We start from the raw sequence: 12,027 nt of genomic DNA on the forward strand, positions 1-12,027 counted from the left end.
ATTCACTCCTGTACTAATATGGACCAATTATAAAACTCATAAGTAGATATTATATGAAGCGATATGTGGGATATTTTATTTTGAGTCACCAATATAAAAGTGTTTAATGCAGGAAACCTAAATTGCTGTCTTTAGCTATTTTGCACATCATAACATTACAACACTTTACTGGTTTATTACAACTTTTTAATATATTGGTGCGATAATGTATTGTTGTGACAATGTATTGGTGTCACCATGTATTGGTGTGACAATGTATTGCATCTTACAGCAATTTATTTTTACAGAATGTGTTTTCATAATTATATACCGGATTTTAGCCTTCAGTTATCCAACTGCATAAGCAGGAGGATTATACAGCAAGATTCATTTCAGTCCATCAATCCTGTGTATCTGTAGCACTAAGTTTATATACTGTAAATGCACAAACACTTTTAGTTATGCTGCTAATGAATAGAATTAATAAATGGAAAACTTAAATAGATTCTTTTTTTAACCTACAAATTATTTGAACATCTTAGGGCCTGATTCAGACCCACTCGCGAGCGGCTGTCCGCTCGCAAGTGGGTCGATGTTATGGACTGAGCATGCGCACGACGGAGGGAGCTCCGTCGTGCGCATGCGCCAGACGCGACGAGCGAAGGAAAGTCCTTCGCTCGTTGTGTCCGATCAAAGGGGGCGTGCTGTCAATGTTGATTGACAGCACGCCCCCTTTGGTGGGCGTACCTCCCTGACGGGGGCGTTCCCACGGGAACGCCTCCCGTCAGAAGCCGGCCCACTGACATCACTAGTGATGTCAGTGGGAGCGATTTTGGCTCTGATAGAGCCAAAATCACTCCGGAGCTTGCGGTTGAAAACCTCAACCGCAGGCTCCGGCTCGCAATTTCGATGGTCGCGATGGTCTCGACCATCGCGGCCATCACAATGCACGCTCGTATAGCCTGTGGGTGGTGACCCACAGCTATACGAGCGTCCAGGAGGACGCTCCATGAAAATGGAGCCCGGCCCTCATTCAGAGCGTGCGCTCTGCTCAGAGCGTACGGCTCTGAATGAGGTCCTTAGTCTGTTATTTATCAGAAGGACTAGACAGGGGCTGAAACATTAAAATAATAAAAAAAAAGTTTTAAAACGTATAAATGGAATATCATTCATTAATTATGTCCATTGTTCCCATCTTGGGACATTTACTTTAATAATCTATGAAGAACAACAATTTTTTTGTACATATATATATATATATATATATATATATATAAAATATTTGACCACCCGTACACACAGCACAATGAGCAGAGATATCTGCCATCGGCTGTGCAGCACAGCCGATGCGATGTCTGAACGATGGTCGCTCACAGACATATCGTCTGTACACACTGGCCGATGGGCACACAATATATTGTCTGTTCGACCATTCAACGATATGTCGGCCAGTGTGTACCCAGCATTAGTTTTAAATCTCTATCAGCTTCATGTCAGACTTGTAGCACTGATACTGGAAGGAAAATGTGCCAAAATAAAATTGTACAGACACATTCTATCACTGGATTATTGGCGGAGCCAAAACCAAAATGTATAAAGTAGCATTTAGACTTATCCACCTTACTCTGTGTTCCTTTACTTCTCTATACCTAAAACTGAACCCGTTATAATAACCAAATAGGTGATATTAAAGCCAAGTCACTTGTGCATTAAACATGAATGAAAATATATCAGTGTGAAAAATCTTTATTATGAGGGAATTTATTACACACCCCAATAAATATTCCTTTACGCCTTACAAGGGCAGAGGGGACTTGTAATGCCTCAGTATTAGCTGCTTTACTGGTCATTCTCATACACGGAGGGGTCCTTCCTCTTCAGTCTCAGGTGCTCTCGTGTTCCCCAATTATACACTAAATATGCCAAAATAAAGGCTGCAAAAGAAAACAAGTGAAAGACATTAGTTGGTTTTCAGCATACTGACATTTTACCATTTATTAGCCAATACAATAATAATAATAATAATAATAAAACATCAGAGTTCACAGTGATCAAAAAAGTGTTTTATAGCTGAAAATGTGACTAGAAATGAATTACTGCCTATTCCCTTAATATAAAGGTTGACCTCATACTGCACTGAATCAGAATCTAGACCGTAATCGATGGTAAGCTTTTCCTTAGTCAATTGTGCTTTATTATCAAGTAACTACAGACAGAGTATTGTGACATAGGCAATTATAACCTGAAATGTTATGTTAGTTTGATGAAGCTTGTTTGCTTTTATCAGTGAAATGGTGATGTCCCATGGCCAAACAGATAACACACAAGGCAGCAGGTCAGAGAACATAGCCACATAAGACTGTTACAATTTTACTCTGCGCCCATCATCGTTACTCCATGATGAATTTCAGCAAACACTGCTGTTTCTTTTCAGATGCATCACACAATCAAATGTTTCATTTATTTCTTGCACCCTCTGTGAATTACAAGTGTTTTTATTGTGAGAACAGCATTTATTTGCTTCAGCACATTACCAGACTTGTGTAAGCATCCTTAGGACTGATGTGGCCAAAACCAGAATTTTTTGTACTTGCCAGTTAAATCCTTTTCTTTGATTCTATGGGGTTCACGGGAGACATTGGGGTACTATAGCAGGTGCGAAAGGAGTCTTGGCACTAAGTAGTTAAAATATTCACAGCAGAGGCTCCTCCCCCTCTATACCCCTCCTCCTGCCTCCTGAAGTCAGTTTACATTAAAGCCGGGTACACATTACTCGACCGACACACGATGCAATGAACTACATATCGTGCAGTCGTTTCACACCGTACGATTTGGTGAATGTTCGCATGATATGTCGTTTAGCAGCCGCATCAACAAGCATAAGGGTCGTTCATCAAATTGACAGATTGAGCAGCATGTAGGCTCGATCTGTTGATGTAATGAACGACCCCACAGGAGCGCACATAGTCACTCATACTGGGAACACACTTGCCAATGTGGACAATATGTCCGCCCAATCCGGCAACATATCGTCTAGTGTGTATCCACCATAACAAAGCTAAAAGGACAGCGGGAGGAGGAGGCAGGTACATACACACGCACATACAGAATAGGTGGTTGCCAGACAACCAACCCCCCAAGAACTTCTAGGAGCTCCAGGTAGGGCATCCAGTGTCCCCCATGGAATCAGAGAAAAGGATTTAGCTGGTAAGTACAAAAATCCTGTTTTCTATTTCATCCATGGGGACACTGGAGACATTGGAGCTGTCCCTAAGAGAGGGTGCACCGCTCCTGTGCTGAAGACAACACTCTACGACCAATACTAGCATTGTGAGAAGCAAAGGTGTCAAATCTAGAAAACTTAAAGAAAGTGGGCACTAAAGGACCAGGTGGCAGCCCTACAAAGCTGTGCCGCCGAAGCACTGTGATGAGCCACTCAGGAGGACGCAACTGATAAAGTAAAGTGACCCAGAGACCGGAACAGACATGCTCACCAAAGCGAGACCTGACAGACAACTGCCTTAAAACCAACGAGTTAGCGCTTGCGTGTAGGCATGACAACCCTGACTGTCTATATTATACAGCATGAACCAGAGGCTGTGCATCTGAAACCTTCAGCTTATCAACATAATCCCAGAGGTCCTGGCACCACATCCAAAAGTCTGAAAATCCTATTATTTGATAGCTCCAAAGCCAAGAAATAATCTTTAAAGAAAAGCTAATAAGGTCATGGTGAAACATCCTGAAAAATTATCTGGGAGACCGGGCACTCATCCAGAAAACCAATGGGATATCCAGGAGGAAAAGTGGCCTGCACATAAGCCATACAAATGTACACCCAATCCAAAGAGTAAAAAGGAAAGCATTGTAGAAACCATAGGACTGAACCAGGTCCCAAGGGGCAACAGAGTGTAGAATATATGGTTGGATGTGAAGCGCTCCCATGAAGGTAGGAGTACACTGCAGGAAATGACCACAGCCTGTCTCTGGAACTAGACTGAAAATGGCCGAAACCTAAACCTTAGACAAAGGCCCATGTCGACGTACAAAAGTGTTGGGGGGGAAAAAAAAAAAACCTTGGCCTTCCGGAAGGCTGTCTCAAGAGCAACCCGGTCAACATCAAGCAAGGGAGATACCAATACTGGAATGGACCCGGAACAGGAAAGTTCGGCCTGAGCAGGAAACCCAGAGAACAGCCACTGACAGGCATGCCCTACGAGGTCAATTTGGGGATATCAGAATAGCCAAACCACCTACCAACCTTAGCTTGCGAAGAACTGTCCTAAGCCAGGATACTGGTGGAACAATACACCTAAAGAGAAAACATCCTGGAGACAGATAACTCAACCACCAGAAGAATCTTCGTACCAGTGTCCTGGAACTATCCACCCTGTAGTACAGGCAGTAATCAACGAGCTGTTCATACCCCAATATTGTCATCGTAGGTGGGAGGAGAATAGCGGGCCGAGAAAACATCTGAGAATCTGAAAATACCCAGAAGAGCCAACCCTTGCCCAAACAGCATGTGGAATTGAATAGCTGCAGGAGCTCCCTTCTGTAGCTATTCAACATCGCGCTGAATTGAATTCCTCCCATAGTGAATATATCAGTAATTATCTGAGAAGATATTCCAGTACAATATGCTATCCGCACCGTCGTAACTCTTTAGCAAGACAGGTCAGAGGTCACACAAAATGACTAAAGGTGCCCACACACTAGGCGTTCAGGTCACGATCCGATATCGTTTCTGATTTCTCCCCCTGTAGTCGTGGGCACGATTTAGTGTTAAAAACTATCCAATTGACCCATGAATCCAATACTATTCCAGTGCATCCAATTGACCCATGCATCCTATACTATTCCAGTGCATTGTGACTGAGATTTTCAGATCTTGCCTGCAGCAGGCAAGATCTGAAGTTGCGATGTACAACCAGCGGGTACGCACAACGTAATCGTGAGTAGAGACTCACGATTAGGACATATTTTACACGATCTGTTGTCCCGATGCGTCGGAATCGGGCTGATCGTGTAAAATATTGCCTAGTGTGTGGGCACCTTTACCTGTAACTTAGATAAGAAAAGTTGGAAATGTGAATCGGTATAGAACCAGCAAAGGCATCAATGTAATCAGAGTGGCCGTTTGTGCATTAAACTGCATCTGAGTAATTAAAAATACTGTAAACATCAGCCATGGTCACTCAAGCCACTTGATGTAATTAACTCATACTGTATGCAGTTTGACATATTTGTTAAGGTCACATTATAAATGTGGCTTTGAGATGTTCGAAGCCGCATCGGGAAATAAAGGAATAACTAAAATGCCAGCAAAAATAGGTATTAGCAAAAGGTTATTAGTGCAAAACACTGTACAAGGAGAATCTAGCATTAGCCGGGGGTGATAAAATGTACTCTATTGTCATTTTAGGGAAGAACACCTAAAACAGCGACTACCTATCTAATGTGGTATGAGTGGTCTGAATAGTGGCATACATTGTGTGGCATGAATAATGCAACCTATCAAAGAAGTCTGCAAGTCTGCAAAAGGCTACTCGTCATGTTGAGGGTATGGCCTGTAAAATTCTGTAGAATGAGGGATTTGCTATGTATTAAGTATACTCAAATTTTTACACATGCATACATAATATATATTTTACACACACACAGACTACCATACTGTCATCCTTCTTGTAACGCTCAATATCATAAAGGCACACCAAGCGCAAGATGCTGGTTTTAACACAGACTAAGCTGGGAAGGTGGCTGTTATGCTTAAGCATGCTATACAGAAAAGGCTTTATATACATATATGTGGCACAACGAAAAGCATAAATATATTGGAATTTACCTAGCTATACAGTACGTGTAACTAATAGATATCAACGAAAAAGTTAGGGCTGCAACTAGTTTGTGAGCAATTCCAGCAATATGTCCCATATGCCAGAAATAGGCACCACAGCAGCTGTATAAATGTATACAAGCAACTATGCCATATATAGTGCGCTCTGTGAAATATTATAAATTAGTTATTCATATAGTGCACACATATACTGCAGCGCTTTACAGAGAATATCTTTCACTTCAGTCTCTGCCCCGGTGGAGTCCACCATCTATATACCTACCCATGCAAGCACGGGGAGAACATAAGGGCTCCACGCAGTTCTTAATATTTTCACCACCGGTTATAGACTATAGTGGCATTCAAACCCAGACAGCAGTGCATGCTAAGTGGTTGCTCGGTGGTTGAGATGCATGGCAGCTCTTAGGTAAGCACAATCTTATGCTGGTTACACACTAGGTCGACAGGTCGTCCCACCCGCCGACCTCTCTGATGATTGGTAAGGCATATACACTTACCAATCATCCGCCCGATGTGTCAGGCCTGACATCACAACTGGATGGGCATATAAATTTGTCCGCCTAGTTCAGCTGTCACTCACCGCTGGGTGCCTGCAGCATGTGTATGGGTAATCGGCAGGTCGCCTGTACACCCCAGCAGATGCACCAATATAACTTCAGATATCTGCTGTGCTGCACAGACGATGTGATATGTCTGTGAACAACATTGTTCAAAGACATATCGGGGGTACACACCCACCAACGCGCATGCAATATAATCACCCGTTCAATTGAATGCCCGATATATCGCCCAGTGTATACCCAGCTGTATAAAAATGCTGATCTCATGGGACCTGAACTTGTGACCTTTGTGTAAGCAGAGCTGCAGCTGGAGCCTCCTGTTTATGGTATCATGTCACAGCAGATGCACACAAAGGAAACACAAGTGTGCCTGTAGCAAAGGAAACCAATTATGTTGTGGTGTTTATGGGAAAAACACAACACAAACTGATTTATAGCATAAACTGAATTTTACAATAAATGACAATATCTGAAAACGTTTGTCCACTACCATGTGCCTTACGGAGAATATATGTATATATACTAGTGCTATAGCTACACAGAGAACTGTGAGGAATAGGGGAGGATATAAACCCTCCCAGCTGCAGAATTAAGTGCAGAAGACCATACTGCTTGAGAAAATGGCCGCTCTGTGTGAGGGGAGTGTCTCCTTGGTGGGCAGTCCACAGAGGGAGAGGGGTAACAGGAAAAACCCCTCCCCAGGGCTGACCTCCCGGGAATAACACTGGTGAGAAGACGACATGCCGTTTTTGGTCCCCCAGCGTCCCCGCTGGAGTACGCTCAGTCAAGGCAACTGCCTCCGGCGACAGTGCTGTGACTCCAAAGCGGCACCCACAGTGCCGGCTATTACACTGTAAGCACTGTGCCGCCGGGCTCTTAGGGGGAAAAAAACATAACACTTTGGCTGCTATGGCAAAACTGCCCTCATTAGGCAGGGGAGGAGCCTGTGCTGGGAAGATTTACTACATAGCGCCCAGACTCTCGCATCTGCTATACCCCAGTGTCACCCATGGATGACAGAGAAAGGTAGATTGTGGCAACCTACTCATTCACTGCTCTCTCTTATTTCCCAACACAAGTAGAGAGCATGAGCAACTCAGGAACATGACCGCGTTCTTCAGAGCAGGAGGGAATCCAAAACTTTGTTCCATGAGTTAATTGGCTTTTGGCACAGTTTATGTAAATTATAAATAGATTAAATGGGAACTTATTTATTTTCATTTTTGTTGTTACGGTCTGTGTTTTTGGTTTATAATTTTTTCCTTTGTATACTATAGCAAATAATTTTACATGGTTTTGTGACTACTGATGCCATCCTGCATACTGTATTCTCGTCTCTTTAATCATCTTCAATTCAGTATTTGCAGTGTTATCTAATTCAATTATTCATCTACGAATTCACAATTTCCTGAAGTGTACATATCGTTGCACTGGAATTTTTTTTGCTATGGAAATGTTTACTTTGTTTCATCTGCCAATAAAATTTAAAAATAAGTTTATTACGAAATAAATAAAAAAATTGATAGCAGTCGGATTTGACTCATGGGGGGAGAGATGTACTAAGCCTTAGACAGTGATAAAGTGGAGAGAGATAAAGTACCAGCCAATCAACTCCTAGCTGCCATGTTACAGCTGTGTTCGAAAAATGACAATTAGGAGCTGATTGGTTGTTACTTTCTCTCTCTCTCTCCCCAAGGCTTAGTACATCTGTCCCTGTGCCCCTTAATAGGCGGGTGATGACTATACATAATGTGAACATAAAGTAGATCGCAGGTCACTACATTGCCCAGGGAATATGGAAGGTATACACTACATTGTATCTATGCTAATATACAGGTATACCATGGTAAGCTTCATGTATTCCTCAATACCTAAATAAATAATACCCAAGGAACACAACACTGACTCAAAGGGCAAATATACCTACTGTAAATCAAGAACACTGAGGTTAGGATAATCACTCATAAATAGTAAAGGAAAATAGTGCTTGGAAACAACCCCAGTAGCTTTAAAGCCGGGGTAATCACCAATACAGTGACTGGATCACTTAGATAGGAGCCAGCACCAGACACAGACAAGGTAGGTGTAAGGAATGTTAGTAAGAACATTCCTTAGTAAAGTCTTTTCATTCTAACAAATTGCTGTCACACACAAAATATGTCTCCACTGCACTGATGGACAATACCAAAATCTTGGGGGTTGTTTTTTTTTTTTACATCCCATGCACCCTACATTTGTATCACTTTTTCCACAGTGGTCATCTCTGAGCAACCACTATAAAAGTGCCTCTGAGCAAAACCAGCCTGGTGTATTCCTGTTATCCATCTGGCTGTCAATGAATGTAGAGAATTGTATAACTAGCATTAGACATCATTATATAGGCTTTGCTTTGGAGCTTACGTGGCAGTACTGTGAGGGCATTTGAGCTGAACCTCCGCCACATATTGGGGATCCCCTTGGATATGGTGTTTGCAAACGCTCTCTGCTCAAATGGAGACAAGGTGAAGGTGATGATATGACGGACTTTTGCAAGGTCTCCGAAGTGTCGCCCCATGGTTAATTTGCTGTAAAAAGAAAATGGAATATCAGATATAGAAGAGCTAGCACGTGTATGTATAATAAATGTTCCTTATTCTTACAAACAATAAATACTTTATTCTATAGCTATAGGAGAAAAAAGGTTGACAAACAAAATGAGATCCTGAGAAAAGTAGAAATGCCATTAAGTAGCTTAGTAGTATATTACCATGATGATGTCCTGCCTGGCTCTTGGAAGCAGGTACCCCATCATCTTGTCCCAAGCTCTTCTGTGTTGTCTAGCATGACTTACATCAATCCTTCCCTTCCACAACCTGTGCTGCCCAGCCTCCCCCTTCCTGCCTGTATCTGCCAAGTTTTGCATCTTCCCTAGTGCATAGTGAATTTCTACTAAATTGGCAGCATTGCAACAGTGGTTAGCATTAGTGTGGCGTTCTCTCTATGTTTACATGGGTTTCCTCCCACAGTCCAAAAACACACTGGTGGGTTGATTGGACTCTGACGACAAAAATAAATAATATAACCCTATTGTGTATGTGTGCTTATGTGGTAGGGAATTTTAGTGTCTATTTACTAAGCCTTGGATGGAGATAAAGTGAACAGATAAGGTGCCAGCCAATCAGCTCCTAACTGACATTTTTCAAACACAACCTGTGACATGGTAGTTAGGAGCTGATTGGCTGGTACTTTATCTCAATTCATGGCTTAGTAAATTTACCCCATAGATTGTAAGCTCCACTTGCGCAGAGACATGATGTAAGTGACTACATCTGCTCTGTAAAGCACTGCGTAATATGTGCACTATATAAGACATGATGTAAGTGACTACATCTGCTCTGTAAAGCACTGCGTAATATGTGCACTATATAAGACATGATGTAAGTGACAACATCTGCTCTGTAAAGCACTGCGTAATATGTGCACTATATAAGACATGATGTAAGTGACTACATCTGCTCTGTAAAGCACTGCGTAATATGTGCACTATATAAGACATGATGTAAGTGACTACATCTGCTCTGTAAAGCACTGCGTAATATGTGCACTATATAAGACATGATGTAAGTGACTACATCTGCTCTGAAACTGATGAGTCTGTGGGCATCATGCCATTTGTATATTGTATTTTGGCCGCTGTACCTTCCCGATGTGCAATCATATCTCCATTGTTTGTGTATCCCCCTATGATATCCTATGTAGTGCATCTTGTATGTGCATTTCATATATTGGGGTCAATTCAATTGGGGACGAAGTGCCATTGCAATAGCGTGGAAACGCAGGTAATAGCGCCTCATCTCAAACCGGTGGGTTTTTTATGGTCACTACTACTCAGGAATAATTAGTACCACCTGTAGGTCGATTGTGTTAGTCCATTATCACACCTGTACTCCACCTAGATGATTTGGAAAACATGCACTGCTAGGGTTTCATGAGGACCTGGCTTGATAAACATTGTTCTATTGCAATATGGCGTCTTTATTGCAAATGTAAAGTGTTTTGAGTCCTCTTGGAGAAAAGATTAGATCAATAAGTAGTGCTTAGTATATTTCGGCCGCATGCAGGTTCTATACAATCCGGACGCTGCTTGAAAATGCCCTTCTACTGGGGAAATAACACAGCCTCCCTCTCATCCAGGCAAATTCCACTTTTTGATCATCCCTTCCTTATAAGGTTGAGCCAATTTCCCCTTTGCGCTAGGGACCTGAAAGTGACGGCAGTGAGGGCAGAAGTGCAGTTCCATGCCCATAAAGTCCACCTATAGAAGAAGCTTGTTCGCTCGCCACGCACGATGGCTCGCTACAAGATGATATTCCCCCTTTATGACCACATGGATGGTAGGGAATGACGTCAGGGTCCTCTCCGCAAAGGGAAGCTAGACACTACCTTCCTTCTAACAACCACCACAGCGCAAAAAAAGCTAAATACAGGACGGCAATCTTTAACGGCAAAGTACCGATTTACAGTTAAACTAGCTTTAGGGGGAGGAGCTATGAAAGTGACAGAGATCATTATATGTATTAAAAAGAAAAACAACAACATGTAGTCACTTTCACAGCAAAGTACCAAGAAGTATTATTATATAACATTGTAACATGACAATATATATGTTACAATATATTATTCCTACATTGATTGGAACGATATATGACGCAGACATCATATAGTGCACAGGTTCTCAAACTCGGTCCTCAGGACCCCAAACAGTGTACATTTTCCAGGTCTCCTCACAGAATCACAAGTTAAATAATTAGTTAAATGTTAGTGAGTAATGTGTATACCTGTGCACCTACTGGCTGACCTGGAAAACATGACCTGTGTGGGGTCCTGAGGACTGAGAACCAACATATTGACACACAGATTCCGCTAGCTGCATTATTTCCTAAATGTTTGGTCAGTGTATAAGGTCCCGGGAACGGTGCAGAAGGCGAGGACATCAGGACGGGGAAGCACACGGAGTGCGGCTGGCCGTGTTCAGGAGCCCTAATCTGGGTGCCGGTGCCAGTCCCGGCTCTCACCTTGTCCCTGTCCGCGCTGCTGCTGTGCCAATGCCAAGCTCAGGTCAGGTCACCGTCACCTGCTTCTGCTGCATCTTCCTGTTCCGGTCCCCGCACATCATATCCTGATGCCAGAGCGATCAGTCACTGAGACCTGCAGCGCCACCTGCTGCCCGACTGACGGAAACACCAATCAGTGCACAACGCTAGTACTCCTTGATTAACTCACGGTAACAAACAGCAGCCAGAAGCTCAGTATACACTATACAGAAAGTCACGGAACAGAATAATGTTTCAGGTTCTTGGTTAATGAAGTACAAATTCTGCGGCACATTTGGAATTGTCTAGTTATGTGTAGCCAAAGGGTGCATTAAAATATATTTTATTTAACTGACTCTCAGTAGTATTGGACTGGCCCATAGGGTACCAGGGAAATCTATGGTATGTAGGTCTACCTCTTCCACCCCGACCCCCACCCCCAGTAGTTGTTCTGGACCTGGATCGGGCAGCCAAACGGCAAATCCAACAACCTGGATCGTCTGGCAGACCCCCACGTTTTTTGGGAGTCCTCCAGAATTCCAGAACAGTTGTCCAACCT

General features: G+C 42.8%; 1 protein-coding gene across 1 annotated transcript; it reads right to left on the reverse strand.

Annotated features, from left to right (window-relative positions):
- Positions 1-1,709: 1,709 nt before the first annotated feature.
- UQCRQ (ubiquinol-cytochrome c reductase complex III subunit VII) lies at positions 1,710-11,514 on the reverse strand. The gene is made up of 3 exons (XM_088444129.1): positions 11,451-11,514; positions 8,797-8,960; positions 1,710-1,913 (listed from the first exon to the last, which is right to left on the reverse strand). The coding sequence occupies exons 2-3, from the start codon at positions 8,948-8,950 to the stop codon at positions 1,819-1,821; spliced, it is 249 nt and encodes an 82-aa protein (XP_088300255.1). The 5' UTR covers positions 8,951-8,960; positions 11,451-11,514; the 3' UTR covers positions 1,710-1,818.
- Between the last annotated feature and the right edge of the window lie 513 nt (positions 11,515-12,027).

This window comes from Taudactylus pleione, unplaced genomic scaffold (assembly GCF_031769625.1).
Source record: "Taudactylus pleione unplaced genomic scaffold, aTauple2 ptg000349l, whole genome shotgun sequence".
NCBI classification, from domain to species: Eukaryota; Metazoa; Chordata; class Amphibia; order Anura; family Myobatrachidae; genus Taudactylus; species Taudactylus pleione.

Bases quoted from the DNA above. Each gene is read 5' to 3' on its own strand.
- UQCRQ (XM_088444129.1), bottom strand. From the start codon at position 8,950: ATGGGGCGACACTTCGGAGACCTTGCAAAAGTCCGTCATATCATCACC. The intron at 1,914-8,796 runs GTAAGCTCCAAA...TTTCTTTTGCAG, and splicing joins TGCCCTCACAGTACTGCCAC to CCTTTATTTTGGCATATTTA.